The sequence below is a fragment of the Hyperolius riggenbachi genome, chromosome 4 (genome assembly GCF_040937935.1).
Source record: "Hyperolius riggenbachi isolate aHypRig1 chromosome 4, aHypRig1.pri, whole genome shotgun sequence".
Taxonomy (NCBI): Eukaryota; Metazoa; Chordata; class Amphibia; order Anura; family Hyperoliidae; genus Hyperolius; species Hyperolius riggenbachi.
In genome coordinates this window covers 65,368,630-65,394,972 of record NC_090649.1, presented here as the reverse complement: position 1 = coordinate 65,394,972, position 26,343 = coordinate 65,368,630, and the positions used below count along the sequence as shown (strand labels likewise).

The 26,343-nt window shown below is 43.8% G+C and overlaps 1 protein-coding gene across 1 annotated transcript in view; it reads right to left on the bottom strand.

Moving 5' to 3' along the window:
- Positions 1-26,343, bottom strand: part of LOC137504660 (uncharacterized) — a 135,643-nt gene that overhangs the window by 100,063 nt on the left and 9,237 nt on the right. The window contains exons 3-9 of the mRNA XM_068233244.1: positions 22,082-22,244; positions 21,212-21,361; positions 18,072-18,232; positions 12,282-12,458; positions 11,899-12,040; positions 10,068-10,252; positions 2,692-2,833 (exon numbers count right to left, since the gene is read on the bottom strand). Coding sequence (XP_068089345.1) covers positions 2,692-2,833; positions 10,068-10,252; positions 11,899-12,040; positions 12,282-12,458; positions 18,072-18,232; positions 21,212-21,361; positions 22,082-22,244 — 1,120 coding nt within the window. The remainder of the gene's footprint in view (positions 1-2,691; positions 2,834-10,067; positions 10,253-11,898; positions 12,041-12,281; positions 12,459-18,071; positions 18,233-21,211; positions 21,362-22,081; positions 22,245-26,343) is intronic.

Below are 26,343 nucleotides of genomic sequence, written 5' to 3'. Positions count from 1 at the left end.
AAGAAATTCACTTTTCCATTTGTGGGGATTAGGGGACAAAACGGGAATGTACAGTATTATAAAATACATTTCCCAGACAAAAATGGTTACATTTTCTGCATTGTACAATATACTTGAGCAGCAGCTTTACCTTTTATTCATCAGGTAAACATTGAGACAGTGCAGATAGCCGGGATACAGTCATTGCAGTTCATACACCAGATGGTTTTTACTTTGCAGTTTTTTGGGGCATTCTTATTTACCTGGCTTTAGTAAATTACTCTGTGTACAGTGTTGGAGTGTAAATTAAAGATAACCTCCGGACTAAAAATCTACTCAGCAAAACTGAAAAGGCTTGGTGTTTCTTTAACAATTTCACAGCATCAGAACTTTGTTTTTTTTACCAAAGCATCATTTTAGCTGCATTTTTAGCTAAACTCCACCCATCAAAGAAAACTGCCTGGGCTTTTTTCCCTGATGCTGTGCAAAGCATGATGGGATTTCTTATGTTGTTATTTACATTGCCTAGCAACTGGGAGGGGTGATCAGGACACAAGACAGTTGGAACTGTGTCTCATGCTCCCTGTCACCTCCTTTCAACCAAAAAGATGGCTGCCATCATGAAATCAAACATTTGCCTGTTCTTTTAAAACAGGGTGGGTAAGAGATTATATTACTTATCTATTTTAAGTAACATAACTAATGTAACTTAAGGACAGTATGTTTGTTTAGGCTGGAGTTTCTCTTTAACCTTGCCGTGGAGAAAACGTTTCTGATGTGGTCACAAGTGATGGTATCGCTGGGGTTAAGGGATTCTAGGTGCATGCCCCAAATCCAGCAGTGATCCTTCTGAAAGGCTAAATATTCCCACTATGGGATCTCTTATGCTGGGAACACACGTTACACTTTTTCTTTCGATAGATGCATTCAATTGATAAATTCCGTCATGTCCGATATTCCTCTCGATCGTTTTACTGCTTGATTCCTCATAGAAGTGAGTGGAAAAAGATAAGAAAAACGAGCAGAAGATAAGAGAATCGAGTGGTGAATCAAGTGGAAAAAAACAATCGAGAGGAGAATTGAATGGGAAAAATGTATCGTGTGTTCCCAGCATTAAGTGCACATAGGTTGGAGGCAGCATTGATTGTCTGTGTGATAAGGCTATCTACTGGCAGTCTTAGGTGACATAGGGCTTGATTCACAAAGCGGTGCAAAGTGTTAGCACGCTGGTGAAAAGCCCTTTATCACGCCTAAACTCAGTTTAGGCATGATAAGTTTAGGTGTGATAAGTTTAGGCATGATAAGTTTAGGTGTGATAAGTTTAGGCATGATAAGTTTAAGCACCAACTGTGTTAGCACCGCAGTGCACAGCTGATCAAAAGTTTTGCGCTAGCAAAGTCTGGTGCACTTCGCATAGAGTTTAATGGCGCTGCTTTGCGTGCGGGACTTTGCACGCTATCTACACTTATCTAAACTTAGCATGCCTAAACTTATCACACCTAAACTTATCACACCTAAACTTATCACGCCTAAACTGGCTTTTCACCAGTGTGGTGCAAAGGTTATCATGCCTAAAGTCTTTTAGGCGTGATAACTGAGTTATCACCGCTTTGTGAATCAGGCCCCTAGACTGAAAACTGATGAAGATGTGAAGACGAAACGATAGGAATGACCTTCAGGGTGAGTCATGTAGCTTTATTCTTTTTTCACATTTTCACAGAAAATTTTACTTGAGGACACACTGCCTAATTACATTTTGGGGACACATTGCCTAATTGGGGTCATGGTGTATAATAATGTTCTGTGGCACACTGCCTTATTATACTTTAGGAAACATACTGCTGATTTTATTTTTTGGGGACATGCACTTCCTAAATATGTCCTTTTGGGGGGCATGATTTTGTTGTTTGGAGAGATATGTTGCCTAATTACCAACACCACCACTATTTCCACTGCCCCTGCCTCACCACTGATGCTGTTTCTGTGAGCCCACCGCTATGGAGTTTGGCTGCACAGTACCTGAATCTCACCACCACTGTTTCTGCAGTCCTTGCCTTTCCACTGCTGCTATTTCAATATACCCATTGCTATGGAGTTCGACTACTCAACAGCTGAAATCCACCACCACTAAGAAACTCTAGCACTTCTGGCACCCATATTTGCAACTATAGCCGGTAATTTCACAATTTAACATTGTGTCCATGGTTGCACCCAAGTGTGCCAGTGAAACACACCCAAATGACCTATTTCAACCTACGTGGCCTTTTTATTCCGTAGTGAATCAGTTTGGCTTATATGGTTACTGGAAGAAGGATAGTTGGGGGATACAAGCCCAATGATCCATGCACACAGAGAACTGTATAAAGTATATAAAGCAAGGCTCTGACCAGACAATGGGCTTGATTCACTAAACCGTGATATGACAAACAGCACACCTTATCAAAGCTATCACTCCGTAACAAAGTTAACACGCCTTATCAGAGTAGCATAGCCTGCTAATTGGCAATGGCACTCATCCTGGCCTAAACCCCTGCGGGTTCGTAGCGCTCGCTGTGCTACTCTGATAAGGCGTGTTCACTTTGATAAGGTGTGATATCTTTGATAAGGTGTGCTATTTGTCATATTACGGTTTTGTGAATCAACCCCAATGAGTGATGTGCTGATAATTTCCTATTTTTCTGAATATTGATTTGTCATTATAGGATAACTCACCAGCCGAGAAAGGTAGGAACGCGTCTTTCTTTAAATAATTTCCACTGGAATCCAGAAAATGTTCAGGATAAAACTCGTTTGCTTTTTCAAAATGCTCCTCATCATACAGCACAGAGACCAGCAAAGGAAGCACATGGGTGCCCTAAGAATGATCAACATTTCATTAGTGATGGTGCTTTGCAGAAACTTCTTACGACTTAGCACTCCAGCCGCACCCTATAAAAAGAACACTTTCACATAATAAATGTAAAATTAAAAAATACATGTTTTTAAAGGATACCCGAAGTCACGTGTGACATGATAAAATAGACATGGGTATGTGTTATATTTTAAGTAGGCCTCAGTTATTTGGACTGAGTTAGTCAAAAAGGCTTGATGAGCAGACCTGTCCTTTAAGGGGATTTTCTCTGTTTGCAGAACTAGAACATACCAAGAAGCTGTTCCAGGGACAAGGACACAGGTCTCCCTGACCTGGGCATGTACGCCACTGGAACAATAAACATCAGCCATATTTACTAAATATCCACATTCCAGTAAGTAAAGGAAAGGTGACATTAAATATTAATCGAGTGGGTGGGTATTATGACACCTCGATGGGGCTCATCCAATAGTCTGGTCTAGGGGAGGGCGAATATGATGTCACGTTTAACTCTTTCCTAGTCGGTATTAAAGAGGGGACAAGCTGAAGGAGCTCACTATGCTTCTGACTTTCCCACTAGATCTAAAGGCTGACTGGAACCTCTATTTTCATTCTATATGCAATCTGATATAATGTATGCTGTACATACTGTAGGTAGTCTAGTGTAACGTAGTTAGGAAGAAGGTACCTGATTGACTTCAGCAGGAAGTCTAATCAAGAGCTTGTAAAGCAACATGAAGATTGGCATGGCTAGGATATGATGAATGTATCTATCTGTATTTCTGTTTCCTGAATAAACTACGTAAACATTGAAGAAGCCTGAGAAAAGTCTATCTCCTGCTTGCTGTGTGGAGAGTCAAGTGATCTCACAGTCTGTGAGACGCAACTGTAAGAAGTTAATGGTGTCGAAGCAAGGTGATATAGAACAGGTTCTAACAGTATGTACAGTGCCAAGCACACTAATAACTATGCTGTGTTCTTTTTTTTCTTTCTCTGCCTGAAACAGTTAAATATCAGGTATATAAAGTGGCTGACTCAGTCCTGAGTCAGCCACAGGAAGTGACAAGACAGGAAGTGACTACAGTGTGACTCTCACTGATAAGAAATTCCAACTATAAAACTCTTTCCTAGCAGAAAATGGCTTCTGAGAGCAGGAAAGAGATAAAAAGGACCAATAGTTCATAGATTTTAGCTCTGGCATACTTCAATGAATGATTCATTGAGCAAAAACAATAAAACAGGTAAAACTTAAAAAGTAGATTTAAAGAGAATCTGTATTGTTAAAATCGCACAAAAGTAAATATACCAGTGCGTTAGGGGACATCACCTATTACCCTCTGTCACAATTTCGCCGCTCCTCGCCGCATTAAAAGTGGTTAAAAACAGTTTTAAAAGTTCGTTTATAAACAAACAAAATTGCCACCAAAGCAGGAAGTAGGTTGATGTACAGCATGTCCACACATAGAAAATACATCCATACACAAGCAGGCTGTATACACCCTTCCTTTTGAATCTCAAGAGATCATTTGTGTGTAACATAAATAGTTACCTAAGGGTCTGAACTTTTTAAATATGCATGTCAAAGGAGTATATTAATATATTTTTTTTAAATTATGGGCTTGTAAATAGTGGTGGATGCAAATTGAAAAAATGCACCTTTATTTCCAAATAAAATATCGGTGCCATACATTGTAATAGGCACATAATTTAAATGGTGTAATAAGCAGGACAAATGGGCAAATACAATACATGGGTTTTAATTATGGTAGCATGTATTATTTTCAAACTAAAATGGATTTAGAATAAAATAATTCTTAGCAAAATGTATCACCCAAAAAAAGCTTAATTGGTGGCGGAAAAAACAAGCTATAGACCAATTCATTGTGATGAGTAGTGATAAAGTTATTGGAAAATGAATGGGAGGTAAAAGTTGCTCAGATGCAAAAAATAAACAACCCTTCGGGCATAAGTGGTTAAATCAGTTCTTTAAAGGGGCAGTATGGCGAATTGATTTATTATAAGATCATTCAATATAACCTTTTTCTAAGTGGAGCAATGTATTGAGCTTGTGTTGTTGTAGAATAAAAGTAGGTTACAATAGTGCATTAGCCACATTCAGTGAAGGAGTCGCGTCGGGAGATAAACCTTACTGACGCACAGTTAGCATATACCATTGTGGAGTAGGAGGCAGCCCTGTCAGCTGTTTGTATTTTTGTTATTCTTCCCCCCTTTGATGATCCCGGAGAGGATTGCTCCTACTTGTAACGGCACACTGGTGCAGTTTTAAAGCTCATCAGAGCCGCTGTATGTCAGGGTGGCTGGATGGTGTAATGGTTAAGGGCTCTGCCTCTGACACAGGAGACCTGGGTACGAATCTCAGCTCTGCCTGTTCAGTAAGCCAGCACCTATTCAGTAGGAGACCTTTGGCAAGTCTCCCTAACACTGCTACTGCCTATAGAGCGCGCCCTAGTGGCTGCTGCTCTGGCGCTTTGAGTTCGCCAGGAGAAAAGCGCAATATAAATGTTATTTGTCTTGTCTTTATGGCTCTGATGAAAAAAATGCTGCCTGCTGAAACACCCTTCAGAGAAGCTGGCAAAACCACGCTGTGGAGATCAGCTCTCTGCTATTGCGCAGATTCCCAGCGGCTAGTTTTAGCAGGCACAAGTACTACAGTCAGAGGCGGATCTAGAGGGGTGCAGGCATGGCTAGTGCCATGGGCGCCATAGCACCAATGGGCGCCATGACTGCCCCCCCTTCTGTGCTATCACCCATGCCTCTCTGTGCGTGTCCCGCCTGTCACTGCTGCTTCGCTATCCCCGCATCGCTCAGACCTCAGAATAGCGGCAAATGACGTGAGGAGACAGCGCACTGTACCTGCGGACGCAGAGCACTGCACACTCCCACATGTGAAGTGCAGCCGTCTGGGTACTGTCTGTGCGCCCTCCTTCTACTCACTGCGGTCGCCTTTGATTCTGAGCAATTTGGGTAAGAGGAAGCAGCGGCAATACAGTGTCAGTAAAATCCTCGATTCCCCCCTCCGCTGGCGCGCTTGCAGCCTCTCGAGTCCCGTTTAGTGTGTAATCGCCGCCATTCTCAGTTTCTAGTCCCGCCCCCTCCCCGGGCCATTCGGAACAGGAGTTCCTGTCTTTAAGACCCGCCCCTCTCCCACAGGGCCAATAGAAAATTGATACCTGCCGCCTCTTCCTCCTGCCACGAGTTCCTGACTGAACTGGCAACGCTGGGTGATTCCGCTGTGGACATCATCCTGGGAGACTGTGGTGGCGATCCAATGCTTAGTGACAGGCAGCAAGCAGTCCAGGACATGTAAGCCCACCGGAAAGCAGCAGCAGCAGCCAGCTGGGACAGCATGGGTGCATTACTGAGTATGTGACTCACTGCACTACATTTTGCTACCCAGCTTCTGCTGCTGCAGACAGTAGACTAAGAGACATTTATTTACAGTATTCTACTATTTGTTCAATTAAATGTAAAAAATAAATAAATTGTGTTTTAAAGTTTGATGTCATGTGCTACCTTTTCTTAACACCCTCCCCCTACTACTATCCTAGCAATCTACTGTATGTGTCAACTTTTGTATACTGTGAGGCCCTTATGGATTAAAGGGAATTGTGAATGAAAGCTGCATTCAGTTTAATTTATCTAGGGCTTCTTTCAGCTCCCTGTCAATCAGGTCTCCAGCTGTCCTCCCAGTGTACTGTGCTTGTGTGCCCCTCTGAATGCTGGTCCACTGAGCCCTATTGCGGGCAACTGCGCATCCCCAGTGCGGCCCTGTCCTTGCTCGTGCTCCTGTAGCAAGGAGCGTTCTGTGCCTTCACTGTTTATAAACCTTGCAACTGCGCAAGCACATAATGCTCCCGACCACAGGAGCTCAATCAAGGCTGGGGCCGCACATGTACCGTAGCCTGCAACAGGAGTCAGAGTGTGGGACCTGATGAACTATGGAGGACTGGAATAAGCCCTAGATGAGTTAAAATGAATGTCTTTAGTTCACTTCTTCTGCAGCACATTACAGAGTACATAGTCCTGTCACTGACTGTCCTCAGAGGAGCTCACAATCTAATCCTACCATAGTCATAGTCTTATGTCCTACTATATTATTATGTATTTATATAACACTGACATCTTCTGCAGCACATTACAGAGTACATAGTCATGTCATTGACTGTCCTCAGAAGAGCTCACACTCTAATCCTACCATAGTCATAGTCTAATGTCCTACAATATTATTATAATGTATTTATATAGCACATCTTCTACAGACTCTTATGCTGGGAATACACGATGCGTTTTTGCGTTCGTTTTTGCCGTCGTTTTCGCTTTCGATCGATTCTACTCTCGATTCACTGCTCGATTCCCCTCTCGATTCCTTATCTTTTCTAATCAATTACATTCACTTGAATGAGGAGAATCGAAACGAAAGTAGAATCGACCAGATCCAACAGGTTGGAATTTATCTATCGAACCCATCTATCTAAAGTAAAAACTTAACGTGTATTCCCAGCATTATACCTGAAATTGTTCTGTAGGGGATGTTATACCTGGTGTGTGTGCGCGTTTTTGTTTTTTTCTCTAAGGGACACGATGGCAGCATGTATTAAAATGGTGCATGGTCTATATATCATATGGAATATGTTCCATATTGTGTGCGTACTGTATATGACATGGGTTGGGGACAGGTTTTCTTGCCTGGGGTGACAAAAAAATGGTTAGAATTTCCCCCGTCTGGATGTCTGTGACTACTTGATTCTTTTATTAATTTTGAGGCACAAGACTTCTTAATAGTAATGTAAAAGAGGTATTTCTGAAAAAGCAGGCAGCAATAAGCCACACAAAAAAAAAAACAACAACAAGGGTATGTAAGGAATGGTGCTGTTTTTACAGGGGAAGGGGGCTCTGATGGAGAAAGGAAGGGGGGGGCACATTTTCAGTGTTTGCCATAGGCGCCATATTACCTAGATACGCCACTGACTACAGTACAAGTGTCCTGCATTCTTTACATTCCTTTTAAACGGAGGCACAAGGTTTTTTTTTCTTTGTGAATTCTTTGCTTTCGGAGGCAGGTGGTAAGAGCCGTAAATCACTATCCTGAGGAGGCTCTGATGAGCTGTAAAGCTGCACCAGTGTGCCGTTACAAGTAGGAGCAATCCTCTCCGGGATCATCAAAGGGGGGAAGAATAAAGAAAACACAAACAGCTGACAGGGCTGCCTCCTACTCCACAATGGTATATGCTAACTGTGCATCAGTAAGGTTTATCTCCCGACGCAACACCTTCACTGATTGTGACTAATGCACTATTGTAATTGACTTTAATTCTACAACAACACAAGCTCAATACATTGCTCCACTTAGAAAAAGGTTATATTGAATGATCGTATAATAAGTCAGTTCACCATACTGCCCCTTTAAGAATCTTGTTTACCTCAGCAAAGCATGAATCTGAAGATCTTGAGCTTCATTGCACTTGAGCTAGTCCTTGTGACTAACTCAGGTTTCTTTTAAAGAGGATCTGTAACATCAAAAGATCCCCTGGGGGGTACTCACCTCGGGTGCCTCATTAGGATCCGGAGGCTTCCCACGCCGTCCTTTGTCCCTCAGGGGTCTCGCTGCAGCCCTCCGAGAATAATGACGTCAATATTTACCTTCCTAGCTCCTGCGCAGGCGCTCTGACGGCTGTCGGCTCCGAACTACACGGAAATACCCGATCGCCGTTGGGTCTGCTCTACTGCGCAGGCGCAAGTTTCCGGCACCTGCGCAGTAGAGCGGACCCAACGGAGATCGGGTATTTCCGTGTAGTTCGGAGCCGAGAGCAGCCACAGCACCCCGCTGGAGCCTGCAAAGGTAAATATTGAACTGACAGTCGGCTCTGTCGCCGGCTGTTCGGAGGGCTGCAGCGAGACCTCCGTGGGACAGAGGACGGCGTGGGAAGCCTCATTAGGATCCGGAGGCCTCCCCCACCCGAGGTGAGTACCCCCAGGGGATCTTTTTGACGTTACAGAGTCTCTTTAAGAACGGTCTCTAAGTTATGTTGCACTACAGCATATGTACAAAGTGAAGCTGAGTTGGAAGAAGATGCAGTAAATGAAGTAGAAGTGGGACTGGAGTCCATGTGTGGCCGTTATATAGCTGCTTCTCAAGAGTTAATTTTGACATCACCCGGCGGGGGCGGGTCAGCCACACATCACATCCTAGCTGATAGGACCATGTGATGTGTAACGTACAGATAGCTCCCAGCAGACGTCTAGATGTCCCCAGCCATATATGGCACTTTCTTCCTTCTTACTAGGAAAGGAATAGTTTTCTGTTGCTTGTTGAGCTTTTTTTCTTGCTGTTTTTCCTCGCTACAGTCAGCCAGTCTGCACCTTTGAGCTGATATTGCTCTATGACCTTAGTGATACATAACAAAATGTTCCACTGAACCTTAGAATTGTTCTTCTATAAATGGGTCTTAAAGAGAACCCAACCAACCCAACCATGGTTCTCTTTAAGCTAATAAGGGATTCTACATGGCAAGAATTTGATCCCTAAGAACACAAGTTACACCGATCATGGCGTAATAAAAAAGCTGGTTGCAGGTGTGGAGCCGGCCTTACTCTTTGGAGAAGCACTTTATGGAAAGGATCTACCGGTATATAAGGATGCCAGCCAGCCTCCCTACTTGCTTAAATGCTATTTTGGCAGTGGGATTGAGCAACATCCATAAGTGCTTTTGAAATCCAGAGAGTCCCCCATGAGGAGATGGACTAGTCCAAAACCTGTCAGATTTTTACTGCCTATTGTAGATGACGACAAAAAGTAATTTGTAGTGAATTTTATTCTGGAACAAAAGAACATTTTATACATATGCATACACATAGATATTAAATTGTATAATTTTTTGGCGATAGTGGTCCTTTAGCCCATTAGCAGCTTCAAAGGAATGATCTTGTTGAGTGCCCTGCGTTTGACCTACTCAGCAGAACTCGTGCTGTAAATTCTTGGAATGCTTTGATGTCTCTCTGTTAGCAAAACATATAGAAACTGAAAGCAGAAGTCCTCTGTTATTGTCTCACACGGCCCCCTAGTGACAAGTGGCCATAAATACACTTTACAGCAGTACTAATTATTAGCAAGGAAATGTAACAAACAAGACATTTTTTTAAATGTGCTAAAATAAATTGGCCTGGAGCACTTGCAAGCCTCTAACTAAATTAAATGCTAAAGTGGAAACAAGCTTACCTTTGGAATAAAATAGCCCCGGAAGTGGACATCCTGAGTAGTACAATGAGGGAGGTTGGTTGGAACGATATTTCCGAATCTCTGAATCTCACTAATAACGGCCTCTGTATAGGGCATATCCTTACGATGAATTGGCTTTGGCTCAGATGATCCAATCACCTTTTCTATCTCCTTCTGGACTTTCTCTGATGCCAATGTAGAGAAAAGAAATTTGGACACTCAGCTATGTTTAACATTTTCTACCATATTTATATTGTACAGATGTGCTGTCATAGGGTCTGTTGCAGAGTCTGCTGTCACTCCGGACCGCTGCAATTTGTCAAATGAATGGAAATGCAATCTGCTATCCAGAAAGATGTTTACAAGTCAGATTTTTCTGCAATAAACTCCAAGGAACACAGTGATTGCAGCCTCCAGACGGATCATTTTGGATCCACTGCAGGCAGTAGAAATAGTGTGAAATGGTTCTAACTTTTTTTTTATTAAAGGATACCCGAGGTGACATGTGACATGATGAGATAGATAGAGGTACAGTGCCTAGCAAACAAATAACTATGCTGTGTTCCTTTTTTTCTTTCTCTGCCTGAATGAGTTAAATATCAGTTATGTAAGTGGCTGACTCAATCCTGACTCAGACAGGAAGTGACTACAGTGACTACAGAAGACATACCTGATATTTAACTCTTTCAGGCAGAGGAGGAAAAAAAGGAACACAGCATAGTTATTTGTGTGCTTGGCACTGTACATACACATGTCTATCTCATCATGTCACATGTCACCTCGTCTAGCCTTTAAGCTAAATATTATTGTCAACAGGAGTTGTAAATTCAAACGTCTGGTTTCTGGGCAAGGAGCCACACAGAGAAAATATGTTTTCAAATATTAGCAAATGTAATGCTACAGTCAGAAAAGGATGGGGCCTTAGGCAAGATGGTGGTTTTGCCCCACTGCTGATGATCATTAGTACAATTTGGTGGGGGCTAGCATCTGCCAGGCCTCTAGACTTTCTGGATCTGGCTACAGAAAAGAACCCTTATCCACTTAACCTATTGCCGGCCGCGTCATGCCAATGGGCATGGCTGCGGCCCCAGGACCGCCTAAGGTCCTGGGGGGCAGGGATTGCAGGGGATCACACGCGCTAATGCGTGCGCATCCCTGTTTGCATGGTGGAGCGGAGCAGTCTCCCAGCGGCGATTGCCACTAGGAGACTGTTAGATGCAAAACCGCCGTCTTTTGAATATGTACAGTGCCAATCAGAGTGATAGGCTGGCAGGGGGAGGGAGGGAGTGACTGGGAAAAAAATAATTGGGGGAGCAATCAGAGGGGGGATCACTTGTGTGCTGAGTTGTGCGGCCCTGCAGCTTGGCCTTAAAGCTGCAGTGGCCAGTTAACAGAAAAATGACCTGGTCTTTAGAGGGGTTTAACTCTGCAGTCCTCAAGAGGTTAAGGACCATAGGCTTATGCAATCGCATCTGGCAGGTTGTTTATGGAGCGGAGCCCTGCTAATCTCCTCCCCCAGGACTTGACGCCTTTCAGCTTTAGGCAGTCCTGGGGGAGCCACTCGGCAGCCGCCGATCGGCGTTAGCTGGTCATAGAGTGACTTATTTAGAAAAAAACGTGGACATACTACGCATGTGATAGTATGGCCGCACAGGTCTAATTTAATGAGGGGCTCATGCAGGGAGGAAAAAAGCAGTGGATGAGCATCTTTATTCTACTGGGCCTGTGCTAACTCATGCATAGGCAGTGTGGACACACTCATTATTGGCCACACTAACACTTGGAAAAAACATATCTTTTTTCCCGATTACTTCAAGTACTTGAAACTTACTTTGAATGTCTGGATACTTCATCATCAGCAGAATGCCCCATCGGAGGGTGGTGGAAGTGGTCTCCATTCCAGCAGCAAAGAGGTCAGACACAAGCAGTGTAAGGTTGTCGTTCGTGAAATATAAATCAGGATTAGGCTTCTCCTGAAGAGTAAAAAACAAGGGAACATGATTTTGTGAGCTTAAATGATCATTGTTGAGTTCTACAGCAGTTGTTATTTCATGAGTGATTATTGTTATTGCGGGCTGCAGCCATTGCTAGATGAGTCCAGCACTTTCTGCAGTATTGGCACTTCTTATCTTTTAGGACACATCAACTCTGAGACATGTTTTAGGACTTTCACATACAAAATTTGCTATTACATGTCACAAAATGCTGGTTTACCTCTTGCTGTTTCACCAGGAAAGCATCAATAAGGTTCCTCTGGTCATTGGCATCCAGTTCCTTCCTTTGGTTGGTGAAGGTCTCCCGGACAAAGGAGAACATTTCTTCTGCATTACGCAGTGCGGTTTTGTGGCCTCCAGGGAACCATTTCACCAGAGATGGGAATGCGTTGTACAGCTGGTGTGGGGATATCAGAGGCAGATTGTGAACAACAATAGTATTGAGTTATACATATTCTGTATTAATCCATTTATTGGATTGTGCCCATAAAAAGGAAGTACATGGGACTCTCAGTCGATAAGTTTAATTTGCCTGAAGTTAAGGCCCTTTTCATACTTACCGTGTCGCATCCGTACTCAACTCCACTGTTTCCCTGCCACAGATTATCGCAGGAGACATTACTATTGATGAGACACTCCACAGTTCCTGCAGCGCAATGCGTTGCAATAGAAGTGGCCTGGTGGATGCAGCAGCCGCAGAGTTTTGCAAGCGGTGCACACAGTACCGATTGGCACATGACTCCATGGGAGTTAATAGCAACACAAACAATCTTTCTAGATTTTTGCAGTAGCAGTGATGAGGTGTTCATGCGCAGATTGGGCAAATTGACAAGATGCACTTCCTGTCTGGAAAGTAGGATATCACTGAGTGGGGGTGGAGTGAATCACAGTAATTTCTCTGTCGCCGCAGTCTGTCTTAGGGAACAAAATGTTGGTAATGGTGATATGGTGACTGCAAATCGCACCACACCATAAGTGAAAGGGGCCTACAGGACACCTGAACTGAGGTAGATAAAGCCTGCCATATTTATTTCTTTTTAAACAATACCAGTTGCTGGGATGTTCTTCTAAACCTCTCCATCTAATACTTTTAGCCATAGGCCCTGAACAAGCATGCAGGTCAGATGTTTCTGACTGAAGTCTGACTAAGGGCTCGATTCACAAAGCGGTGCTAACCCAGTTAGATACTTTAGGCGTGATAATCATTGCACCATGCTGTTGAAAAGCCAGTTTAGAAGTGATAAGTTTAGGCGTGATAAGTTTAGGTGTGATAAGTTTAGGCGTGATAAGTTTAGATAAGTGTAGATAGCGCGCAAAGTCCCGCACACAAAACAGCGCCATTAAACTCTATGCGAAGTGCACCAGGCTTTGCTTGCGCAAAACTTTTGATCAGCTGTGCACTGCGGTGCTAACGCAGTTGGTGCTTAAACTTATCGCACCTAAACTTAGCGCACCTAAACTTATCGTGCCTAAACTTATCACACCTGAACTTATCACACCTAAACTTATCATGCCTAAACTGGGTTTAGGCGTGATAAAGGGCTTTTCACCAGGGTGCTAACTGTTGGCACCGCTTTGTGAATCAGGCCCTAAATGTGTTACTTAAGCCTAAAAAAAAAACAGTTTAACTTACCTGGGACTTCTTGTAGCCCCAGATAATCTTTTATTGTAGCCATTAAAAAAAGGCGTCAGACCAAACCAGTGCTGGGCCGAAATTACGCATTAGCGTAATTACGCATCGTAATTCACTACAAATGCACAGTAAGCGTTATGTGTAAGGTTACGTTATTACGCGTAACAAATTACGCGTAAGACAGTAAACTTCCATTGAAATTACACAGTCTGCCGTAATCGCGTAATATTACGCTCCCGTATAATATAAAAAAGCTGCCGACTTTAAGGGTTAATAGCAAAGCCCCCTTAAGTGCTAAGAGCCTCAAATTTGGAGAATATATTAAGGAGATCAGAAGGAATAAGAGGAACACCAAATTCACAAGGTATATTAAGGGGATCAGTGGGAATAAGAGGAAAAATTTTTTTTTTCAAAAAGACCTTATAGTTTTTGAGAAAATCGATTTTTAAGTTTCAAGGGCAAAAATGTCTTTTAAATGCGGAAAATGTCAGTTTTTTTTTGCACAGGTAACAATAGTGTTTTATTTTCATAGATTCCCCCAAGTGGGAAGAGTTTTACTTACTTCGTTCTGAGTGTGGGAAATATTAAAAAAAAACCGACGTGGGGTCCCCCCTCCCAGACCTCTTTAACCCCTTGTCCCCCATGCAGACTGGGATAGCCAGAATGCGGAGCACCGGCCGCGTAGGGCTCCGCACCCTGACTATACCAGCCTGCATGGTCCATGGATTGGGGGGTCTCGGAAGGGGAGGGGCAGCCAAGCTTTCCCCTCCCCCTCCGAGCCCTTGTCCAATCCAAGGACAAGGGGCTCTTCTCCACCTCCGATGGGCGGTGGAGGTGGAGGCCGCGATTTCCTGGGGGGGGGGTTCATGGTGGCATCTGGGAGTCCCCTTTAAAAAAGGGGCCCCCAGATGCCCACCCCCCCTCCCAGGAGAAATGAGTATAGAGGTACTTGTACCTCTTACCCATTTCCTTTAAGAGTTAAAAGTAAATAAACACACAAACACATAGAAAAAGTATTTTAATTGAACAAAAAACATAACCACGAAAAAAGTCCTTTAATATTCTTAATTAACCATTAATACTTACCTGTCCCTTTAAAAGCCAGTTCCCACGCAATATCCTCGGAAATATACTAATCAGTTACAATGTAACAAAGTTGTTACAATGTAACAACTTTGTTACTTTGTAACACCACCGCACCCGACGTCACTCGCCGCTCACCTGCCGGCCGCCGCATACACTCTAAGTCCCCGCCGGCTCCCGCCGTCCACTCCGCCCACACCTGTCACCCATATACATGCTGGCACCCATGGGTGCCAGCATGTATATAGGTGACATGTGGGAGGGCAGCGGAGCCGGCGAGGACTTAGGACTTAGCGTCCTAAACCCGACAGAGCTCTGAGCTATATAGCTCAGAGCTCTCAAAAGCATCTTTGTATTTGGGCTCCAAGGAGCCCCATTGGTCCTTAGCAGATCAATGGGGTTCCTTCAAATCAGAAGGAACCCCATTGGTCTGCTAAGGACCAATGGGGCTCCTTGGAGCCCAAATACAAAGATGCTTTCGAGAGCTCTGAGCTATATAGCTCAGAGCTCTGTCGGGTTTAGGACGCTAAGTCCTCGCCGGCTCCGCTGCCCTCCCCGCCCCTCCCACATGTCACCTATATACTTGCTGGCACCCATGGCGGCGAGTGACGTCGGGTGCGGTGGTGTTACAAAGTAACAAAGTTGTTACATTGTAACAACTTTGTTACATTGTAACTGATTAGTATATTTCCGAGGATATTGCGTGGGAACTGGCTTTTAAAGGGACAGGTAAGTATTAATGGTTAATTAAGAATATTAAAGGACTTTTTTCGTGGTTATGTTTTTTGTTCAATTAAAATACTTTTTCTATGTGTTTGTGTGTTTATTTACTTTTAACTCTTAAAGGAAATGGGTAAGGGGTACAAGTACCTCTATACTCATTTCTCCTGGGAGGGGGGGTGGTCATCTGGGGGACCCCTTTTTAAAGGGGACTCCCAGATGCCACCATGAACCCCCCCCCCAGGAAATCGCGGCCTCCACCTCCACCGCCCATCGGAGGTGGAGAAGAGCCCCTTGTCCTTGGATTGGACAAGGGCTCGGAGGGGGAGGGGAAAGCTTGGCTGCCCCTCCCCTTCCGAGACCCCCCAATCCATGGACCATGCGGGCTGGTATAGTCAGGGTGCGGAGCCCCACGCAGCCGGTGCTCCGCATTCTGGCTATCCCAGTCTGCATGGGGGACAAGGGGTTAAAGAGGTCTGGGAGGGGGGACCCCACATCGTTTTTTTTTTAATATTTCCCACACTCAGAACGAAGTAAGTAAAACTCTTCCCACTTGGGGGAATCTATGAAAATAAAACACTATTGTTACCTGTGCAAAAAAAACTGACATTTTCCGCATTTAAAAGACATTTTTGCCCTTGAAACTTAAAAATCGATTTTCTCAAAAACTATAAGGTCTTTTTGAAAAAAAAAAAATTCCTCTTATTCCCACTGATCCCCTTAATATACCTTGTGAATTTGGTGTTCCTAAATTTTAAGCAGGCTTTGCTATTAACCATTAAAGTCGGCGGGTTTTTAAATGTATATATTTTTCCTTTGAAACTTTAACATCGATTTTCTCAAAAACTATAAGGTCTTTTTGAAAAAAAAAAATTTTCCTCTTATTCCTTCTGATCTCCTTAATATATTCTCCAAATTTGAGGCTCTTAGCAATTAAGGGGGCTTTGCTATTAACCTCCCTGGCGTTCTATTGAGATCGCCAGGGAGGCTGCGGGAGGGGTTTTTTTTAATTAAAAAAAAACTATTTCATGCAGCCAACTGAAAGTTGGCTGCATGAAAGCCCACTAGAGGGCGCTCCGGAGGCGTTCTTCCGATCGCCTCCGGCGCCCAGAATAAACAAGGAAGGCCGCAATGAGCAGCCTTCCTTGTTTGGCTTTCCTCGTCGCCATGGCGACGAGCGGAGTGACGTCTTGGACGTCAGCCGACGTCCTGACGTCAGCCGCCTCCGATCCAGCCCTTAGCGCTGGCCGGAACTGATTGGTCCGGCTGCGCAGGGCTCGGGCGGCTGGGGGGACCCTCTTTCGCGGGCGATCAGGCAGCAAAGTGCCGGCTGCGTGTGCTGCTTTTTATTTGAAGAAAAATCGTCCCAGCAGGGCCTGAGCGGCAGCCTCCGGCGGTGATGGATGAGCTGAGCTCGTCCATACCGCTCAGGAGGTTAACACTTAAAGGCGGCGGCTACCTAACATTGATCCATGCGTCAACTTTTCCGCTTGGCAGCATGACCTTACGCATTAATTGCTAGTAGGATTTTACGCGTAAGCCTATAACGTAACAACCTGAATTACGGTATTCTTACGCGTAATTGCGTAAGGTCTATGCGTAATTACAGACATGTACCGTAATTGAATGTCTACGCCGTAAGCGTAATTCCGTAATGCGTAATAGCGTAAAATTACGCGTAATGATCCGTAAGCGTAGCTTTTTCCATTACGCCCAGCACTGGACCAAACGCTGCATCCAAGCCTGCTACATGTTTGACTGTGTAGTCCATACTGACACGTCTTGCTTTCTGTGGAGATGGATCATGAAGCAATGAAAGTAAGTGGCCTACACTGATTAATCAAAATTTCCATTAGTTCCTGTTCTGGATGGTTATAACACATGCATCAATCATATAAAGTTATTGCAGATCATGTACATGAAAAAGAAGTCAGATCCATGGAAACCTCATCATGCAACTTGCAAGACTTAGAGGTTGTGTTGCTAACATCTTAGTACTTAATACTACATGAATAGGATGCCTCCAAGGGTCTTGTGGAACCCCTGCCTTGACAACTCAATCCTGTTTTGGTGGGACCAAGAGGACCTACACAATATTAGCTTTTAACATTTTGGCTGATCATTGTATATTTTTTAAAGAAGGTCCTTGGCTTTAAATTGGGAGAAGGGAGAAGCTAGACAAACCTCAGAAAAAACACAGAGACAACGAGAGCCCAATAGCTCAATATGTCACTAGTATTGGCAGAAATGTCCAGATAGAATTATACTCATGAAGGTGGGTTGCAGCAAGACGCAACCAACCACATGAAGCAGGTGGAGAGAAGAACAAGCCCATCTCCACTCGAGAACTCCAGGAATAGCTGGGTAGGATTGGTCGCACTCTTGGAAAAAAGTCACTGGAGCTGTAGATGGCTAAGCCACTATAGTTCAATGACTCCCACCCTTTTACAGCCTAGACCTACCCTTGTTGATCTTGGCTGTAAAAGCTTTCAAATTTATATCCCAACAGGGGATTTTAGCTGTTTGCAAACTTTCTGCTTTGAGTTCCACTTTCTAGCAAATGTAGTGGCTTACCAGTACTGTTGGGCTACCAGAAATCCTGATGTTCTCATTAATTACATTTAAAAGCCTTAGACTTTTTGGATCTTCATAATCAAACCGATTGCTCAGCAGTATGGAAACGATAATGTTGGCTACTGCGCCATTAAAAAGCATCGTGTTGTCAAATGCTTGTCCTGCAATATGAAAGGAAAGAAAATTGTGAAAGGTGGACCAGTACGTTTTATCCATGCAGGGTTTTAAGAACCAGAAGTATTTACCCTTACAACCGATCCATGCAACTGACCAACCCTTCTCGCCAGTGATACTAAAAATACATGCTTATTTCTTTCAGGAGCTCACAACAAAGTGACCTGAAAAGCCACCACAACTCATGTGAACAAATCAATTATTGACTTAGGTGGTAGAATATCTCAAGTTGCAACGTGAATATCTGAAATGACTAATACACACAATGAATTAGTGGATGGCCACAGAGATCTGATGGAGGAAGTTAAATGGCTAAACTCTAAAATTGCCAACTTATAAGATAGGGGGTCCATAAGCAAATAATAATTTCTCCTAGGAGATCATTTTCCATCTCCTTTTTAAAATAATTTGTTGGCACTTTGCAATTGAAAAAGTAATCACCAAAATAAAGGCCCTCCTAGTGAACTGCAGTGCCAGTGAGGTCTTATACAAGACAGTACTGGAAAAGTAACAGTAGTAGTGGACACTCAGGTGCTTTTTTAGAACTGATTGTCACTTAAAGAGGAACTCCAGTAAAAATAATGTAATTAAAAAAGTGCTTCATTTTTACAATAATTATGTATAAATGATTTAGTCGGTGTTTGCCCATTGTAAAATCTTTTAAATCCCTGATTTACATTCTGACATTTATTACATGGTGACATTTTTACTGTTGGCAGGTGATATAGCTGCTGCAATGCTTTTTTGGCAGTTGGAAGCAGCTGTAAACAGCTATTTCCCACAATGCAACAAGGTTCACAGACAGGAAACTGCCAGGAGTACCATGGTCCTCAGAGTTTCTTGTGGGAGGGGTTTCACCACAATATCAGTCCTACAGCGCCCCCTGATGGTCTGTTTGTGAAAAGGAATAGATTTCTCATGTAAAAGGGGGTATCAACTACTGATTGGGATAAAGTTCAATTCTTGGTCGGAGTTTCTCTTTAACGTAGGTGACAGGTTTATACAAAGCCTCAAATCAAAATATGTAGTTGCTGTGCTGCACTGTGCTGGTGAGCTACATGTAGCAGTCTAGCAGAACACAACGCTCGGCAACAACACACAGCACAAAAGCAGGAAAAAAAAACGGCTATGGGGTTCTGTAGTCAGAGCATTACTGGGAGCAGCACACCTTTCCAAAAGCTAATGTCAGTGCACTGGATGCACAGAGCAGCGATCTAACAATACCATGAAAAAAAAAGTCCTGAAAAGGACTAAGGGGTTCTCTAGTCGGTGGACTACTAGTAGCAGCACACCTCTCCAACAGCCAAAGAGCACTGGACACACAGAACAGCAAGCTACCTACGCTATCCCTACTCTACCTTTATGGACAGATCTCATTCATTAACCGGGGACTACCTGTACTCAGAAAGGTCCAGATGCATAGATTGCAGCCTTACTCTTAGTGGGCACAATCAGAGTTCATGAAGCAAGGTGAAACATTTGCATCAGTTGCAGAGATTACAGGGGCAGCATATGTGTGTGTTTACACTAACAGCATGCAGCCAGAGTAGGAGGAGAAGCAAGAGAAGAGCAAGTGAGGTGAAGAGGTCATCATTGGGGAAAAGCAGCTTGTTGTGCTGTGTGAGGAGTCTGACAGAGAGTGGGGAGGGGGGAGGCAGGAGAGCAGCAGTGTCTCATTTGACTTGCACAGCAGAAGGGAGGAGTTGGCACTTCTGTCCTGACTGAGGACAAATAGAGGGCGGCCGACTGGCTGAGGGTGAGCTGTTTGTTTGTTACAGACCCGCAGCCAGCCAGTGTGTTATTGTGTTAAATTGCAGCATGTCATGTCTCAAGTTGTTTCATATGCTCCCTTGCTATCTGAGAACATTAAAAGAAGCAGAGTAAATTGTCGGGTGCTGGGCGATCATTCCAAATCGGGTGGGGGGGCACATCCTCATAAGATTTCTTCAGGCAGCAAAAAGGGATACAGTCAAAAATGGCGCCTGTGAAAAATGGTTCGGGGTGATACCGATAATGGCATCTTGCTACTAAAGTTATTTAATGTTTCATAAATGTCCTGAAGCGTTAAATAACTTTAGCAATAAGATGTCATTAGCGGCATCTCTCATACATTACCTGGTCCCGGCGATCCCATCTTTTCTCTACTTCCTGTTTAGTTTGAAAGAGTCCTGCAGCCAGCCAATCACCAGGCGGGGACTGAAGCCGCATGGTGATTGGCTGGCTGCCGGACTCATTCATAATAAGTAGGAAGTGGAGAGAAAACGTGATCAGGGACCAGGTAATGTATACTGTGGTAATGTATACCCTCTGCCTGTGTCTGCTTTTCACACTTAACCCTCCCGCTGCCTAACACTCTCGCCCTCCGAGACCCTCGCTGCCTTACATTATTTCCCCCCCCCCAGGGGTGTAACAATAGACCCTGCAAGGGAGGCAGTCGCAGGGGGGCCCAGAGGCCACAGTGGGCCCTGTCCTGAGAGACTGACAACTAAGGGCAAGAAGAGAGAAAACTTTCTGCTCTTTGCACAGTTGTTCTAATGACTGCATCTGCTCAGCCACTGATAAAGAAACGTACAAAGTTTTGCAGACAAAGATTTTTAGACAGTCCCTATTCAGTGTTCTGCAGGGTCTTGTGTACAGCGCTGTTCAGCTGGTGGGAGGGGGCCCCATCCAAAGTTTTGCAGGGGGGCCTAGTGATTTCTAGCTATGCCCCTTCCGCCCCCCCCCCCCCTGCATTTTTTAACACTTATAACGCTATTTAGTGTTATAAGTGCAAGTCACTCTGCGTGCGCCATTCTTTAACACTTATAACGGTAAAAAGCATTATATAGTGTAAGTCTATACAACACCAATTGTATACCCTAGGCGCTGTGCGCCATTTTTATCTGTCACAGCAAAAAGTCTAGAGCCGGCCCTGGGCACAATGTCATACTTGATATAGGTAAGCTTTAAAATTCAAGCAGTACTACCTTTGAAAGATTTGATCTTCTTTACTAAAAAGCCACATTCTTCCTGAATCTTGTCTTCAACTGTCCTCTTCCCCATCCCAAAATCTCGTAGAGTCGATAGAGTGAATCTTCTCATCACTCTCCAGTTCTCACCAGTGGAGAAGATAACTCCTGTTTAAGAAAGAGATATAAGGTTTCTGAAAAACACAGCCGTGTCCAAGTAAAATGGCCCCAAAATAGAAGAGAGATCTGGACAGAAGCTAGATGCTTTTTATGGGGAGGAAAAAGTACTAAGTAAAGGTTTGTGTTATAAACTGTGGGTGAGGTGCTCTGCTCATTTGCTACCAACTATATTTGAGCTATAATGTGAACCATATACACATTCTACTGCTGGGTGCCTATTTTATTATTATAATTATGTTATTTATAGGAATGAGTGAACATTTTTGCTTTTGTCATAGTCTAATGTCCAACCGTATTATTTTTAATATGTATTTATATATTGGTGGCCTCTCCTGCAGCGTTTGTGAGGATGTTATGTTTTAAATGAAAGGGATCTTAATCCAATTTGCTTGGCAGTTCTAATTACACCACTGCTACCTTCTAGTACATTTGGCTCCAGCCATGACCACGCCCACTTTCTGCTGCATGGCTGTGCCCATTTTTTGCATGGTGACGCAGGTTTTAACTTTGGGGGAGGGGGTGCAAAAACTCCTTTTTCTTCCCAGACGCTGAAAGCCCTAGCTATGCCTCTGCTTCAGATGTCCTTAAAGTGTATCAGAGATGGTAAACTGGCCCTTATCTATACTTACCTGGGGCTTCCACCAGTCTCATGAGCAAAAAAAGCCTTTAAATATTTAAATATTTCGTAATATTAAACATATATGTTACCATGTCCCTTGGAGATGTTCTTCATAAGTGGAACAATCTGCCTTCCTGAGAACTCCTCAGCATGATTTATCAGAGCGTCTTTGACTGTCTCATATCCAGAGAGGATAACTATTTTCTCTTCCCCTATTTGCAGTGAGTACACTGTGCCATATTTCTTAGACAGCTGCAATTAAACAAGATGGTTATTTGCATAATATATTTAATATTAATATCCACACAACCCCCCCCCCCCCCCCCATGGTGAACTGCAGGAATAATGGCCTCATCGAAAATATGTGGATATGTGGCCAAAACGTTTTATCAAGGAGGAGCCTATTTTTAGTAATAACATTTCATCTGTTAAAAGGGAACACTTTCTATTGTATCAGATAGTAAGCAGGACCAGACGTAGCATTAGGTACACTAGCCCAGTAAGCTGAGAGGCAGCTGTCATTGGCTTGTGAACCCATGCTCACCATCTAGGAGCTGTGCTGACATCGCTACCCCCCCTTTCCCGCAGCAAAGAGAGCTGGATGGTATGTCACTATCCAGCCTACCCATACAGCTCCCTATGCTTAAGGGGTGGGGGCATCAGTGTAGTTCAAGAACAGTGAGTGTAGGCATGGCAGGCACGGGAAGGGGTGGGGGGAAGAGGTGACAGCTGGGTCAGGCAGGGAACAGGGGAACCCAGAGCACTTACAGAGCAGTTTGCCAACGGAAGAACCTGTGTTCCCATTAAGATTTAAGGGTTGGTGGGTTTGGCGGAATTTAGGGCACCAGAACTTACAGTATGTGCTTATAAACTCTTAAGGTGTAAATCTTGCCCCGATAGTCGACAAGACAAGACAAATAACATTTATATTGCACTTTTCTCCTGGTGAACTTAAAGTGCTTGATCTGTAGCCACTAGGGCTCGCTCAATAGGCTGTAGCAGTGTTGGGGAGTCTAGCCCAAGGATTCCATACAGAATAGGTTCTGGCTTACTGAACAGGAAGAGCAAACATTACAATTCTGGTCTCCTTCCTAGTAAGGTAAGCAGGGATGGTCGGAAATGTCAATTTTCGATTCCGCAAAAATTCCGATTTCCGCCAGGCCCACTCAAAGTCCAGATCTAAATCCAATCGAGAATCCGTGGCAAGATCTGAAAACTGCTGCTCACAAACGCTGTCCATCTAATCTGACTGAGGTGGAGCGGTTTTGCAAAGAAGAATGGGCAAGGATTTCAGTCTCTAGATGTGCAAAGCTGGTAGAGACATTCCCTAAAAGACTGGCAGCTGTAATTGCAGCAAAAGGTGGTTTTACAAAGTATTGACTCATGGGGCAGAATAATTACGCACACCCCACTTGGCAGTTATTGATTTGTAAAAAAATGTTTGGAATCATGTATGAATTTCGTTCCACTTCTCATGTGTACACCACTTCGTATTGGTCTTTCATGTGGAATTCCAATAAAATTGATTCATGTTTGTGGCAGTAATGTGACAAAATGTGGAAAACTTCAAGGGGGCCGAATACTTTTGCAAACCACTGTAGAAATTCAGAAACAACAAACATCAGTGTAAGCAACACATAAAACATGCAGATATTTTGCTGAAGCAAATGAGTAATGAAGGGTCACGCAGGGTTGATTTTAAAAGTCAGTTGGGGTCGGAAAATAAGCTGTTTAATATAGATATAGCAGCATATTAAAACTTACCACAGTGAAATGACAGCTTCTCACTGCACTTTTTCTTCAGTAACATTTGCCTCAAGGTGAAAAGTTCAAGTTGAAAATTAGAATTGCAAGGTAGGCAATTCCAACCGTTTTTGGTGTGGAGCTCAGTCAAGTAAATGATTGGAGGTGGAAAATCTTCTCACGTAGTTGGGTAGTTGAGCAACACCAATTCAATGAGACAAGTCCAAAGTAAGTTCCCGTAGCACCCCAGGGCCCATAAGTAATTCACTTTTTTTTCTCCTGAGTTTTCTCCTAGATAATATTTTCACAACTTTTCAATAAAATTCAAAGTAATTTTGATAATACTTTTTCACCTACTTTTTGGTATTTTTGCATTTGCAGAGTGCTGAAAGATTACTTAAATACAAGATGAAAAATTATCTCCAAGGAGAAAACTCAGAAGAAAAAGTTACTGTATAAGACGCTCTGGAAGAGGCACCTAGGTTTAGAGGGCAAAAACCAGGGAAAAAAATATATATACTAAACCTGGTGCATCCATATTCCCGGAGAGACTTATGCATGTTCTCCCCCAAATGGTGTCCTCTTGTGCCCCCCATGTGTCCTCCTGTACCCCATGTGTCCTCCTGTGTCTCCATATGTCCTCCTGTGTCCTCCTGTGTTCCCATGTGTCCTCCTGTGTCCCCATGTATCTTCCTGTGTCCCCATGTGTCCTCCCATGTCCCTATGTGTCCTCCTGTGTCCCCATGTATCTTCCTGTGTCCTCCAGTGTACTCCTGTGTTCCCATGTGTCTTCCTGTGTTTCCATGTGTCCTCCTGTGTCCCCATGTATCTTCCTGTGTCCCCATGTGTCCTCCTGTGTTCCCATGTATCTTCCTGTGTTCCCATGTGCCCTCCTGTGTTCCCATGTGTCTTCCTGTGTTCCCATGTATCTTCCTGTGTCCCCATGTATCCTCCTGTGCCCCCCATATGTGTCCTCCATGTCCCCCCATGTGTCCTCCATGTGTCCCCATGTCTCCCCATGACTTCCTGTGTCCCCAGCTTCCCCCTGTGTCCTCTAGTGTCCTACATGTCTCCCCTGTGTCCTCCTGTGTTCCCATGTCTCCACTCTGATGTCCACTGCCCCCCCCCCCCCGTGTCTTCACTCCCTCCCCCTTTGTCCTCCTGTGTCCCCCATGTCTCCTCTTATGATGTCCTCTGCCCCTCATGTGTCGTCTTCCCCTTGTATCTCCTGCCCCCCTCCAACCCCCGGGTGTGTAGCAGCGGCAGCTGCTTTCCTAATCTGCCATGCCCGTGGGGATTGCAGACCTCCATCTTCTCCATGCGGCTTCCTCTAGTGACGGGCTTATAAAGATGATGCGATCATGCTTCTGGCTCTAGCTATAGTTAGCATAGCTAAAGCTTGCTCTGTCCTCCTGTGCAGCTCCTGCTCTCCTCCCCGCCCACCACACCTATAGCGCCCACCCACGATGTCACCCTGAAGCACCCTGATACCAGCCACGCAGGAGGAAGGATGAGCCGTCTCTAGCTATACTAACTATACCTAGAGCTCAACGCATCTTTACATTTTTGCTCCAAGGCTCCCCATTGGTCTAATAACAGACCAATGGGGATCAGCGGGATGCTTTGAGTCCACGCGGTGCCATACGCAATTCACTTTTTCTCCTAGGTGATATTTTCACAACTTGTAAATAAAATGCCTTTTACACCACCAGCAACCAAACAAATACTCAAAATAATTTTGAGAGTACCTTTTCACCTACTTTTTGGTACGTTTTTCCATAGCAAAGTGCTAAAAAGTTAACTTAAATTGAAGAAGAAAAGTTATCTCCTAGGAGAAAACTCAGGGGAAAAAGTGAATTGCATATGGCACCGTTTGTGTTGCTCAACTTGAGAGGGAAGAAACATTAGCACACTGAGCTGGTTGATTACACTCTACTGAGTGGATGAGCTAACTGAACCAATAAGAGCAACTGGACACAATTAGAAATCTTATAATCTTCTGGCAAGGTATACATTTCATATCAACAGTTTCTCAGCTGTGCACTTAACCAGCCTGCCTGGAGGTTAGTTATATGCTATACTGCCTTGCTTAAAGAGGAACTCCAGCCTAAACAAACATACTGTCATTCAGTTAGATTAGTTATGTTAATTAAAATAGATGGGTAATATAATCTCTTAAAGTGAACCTCCAGACTAAAAATTGACTCAGCAGCACTGGAAAGGCTTGGTGTTTCTTTAACTGTTTCACAGCATCAGAACTTTTTTCTTTTATACAAGCCTCATTTTTAGCTGCACAGAAAAAAACTGCACGGACATTTTTCCCCTAATGCGGTGCAAAGCATGATGGGATTTCTGATGTTGTTGTTCTAGTTCTGCTGTTTTGGTGCAATTTTTTTTTTTTTACATTTTGAATTTGACATTTGAAGCCTAGCGTGTGCAGCTGGGAGGGGTAATCAGGACACAGGACAGTTGGAACTGTTTCTCCTGCTCCTTGTCACCTCCTTTCACATAACTAATGTAACTTAATGACAGTATGTTTGTTTAGGTTGAAGTTCCCCTTTAAAAGAACAGGCAAATGTTTGATTTCATGATGGCAGCCATATTTTTG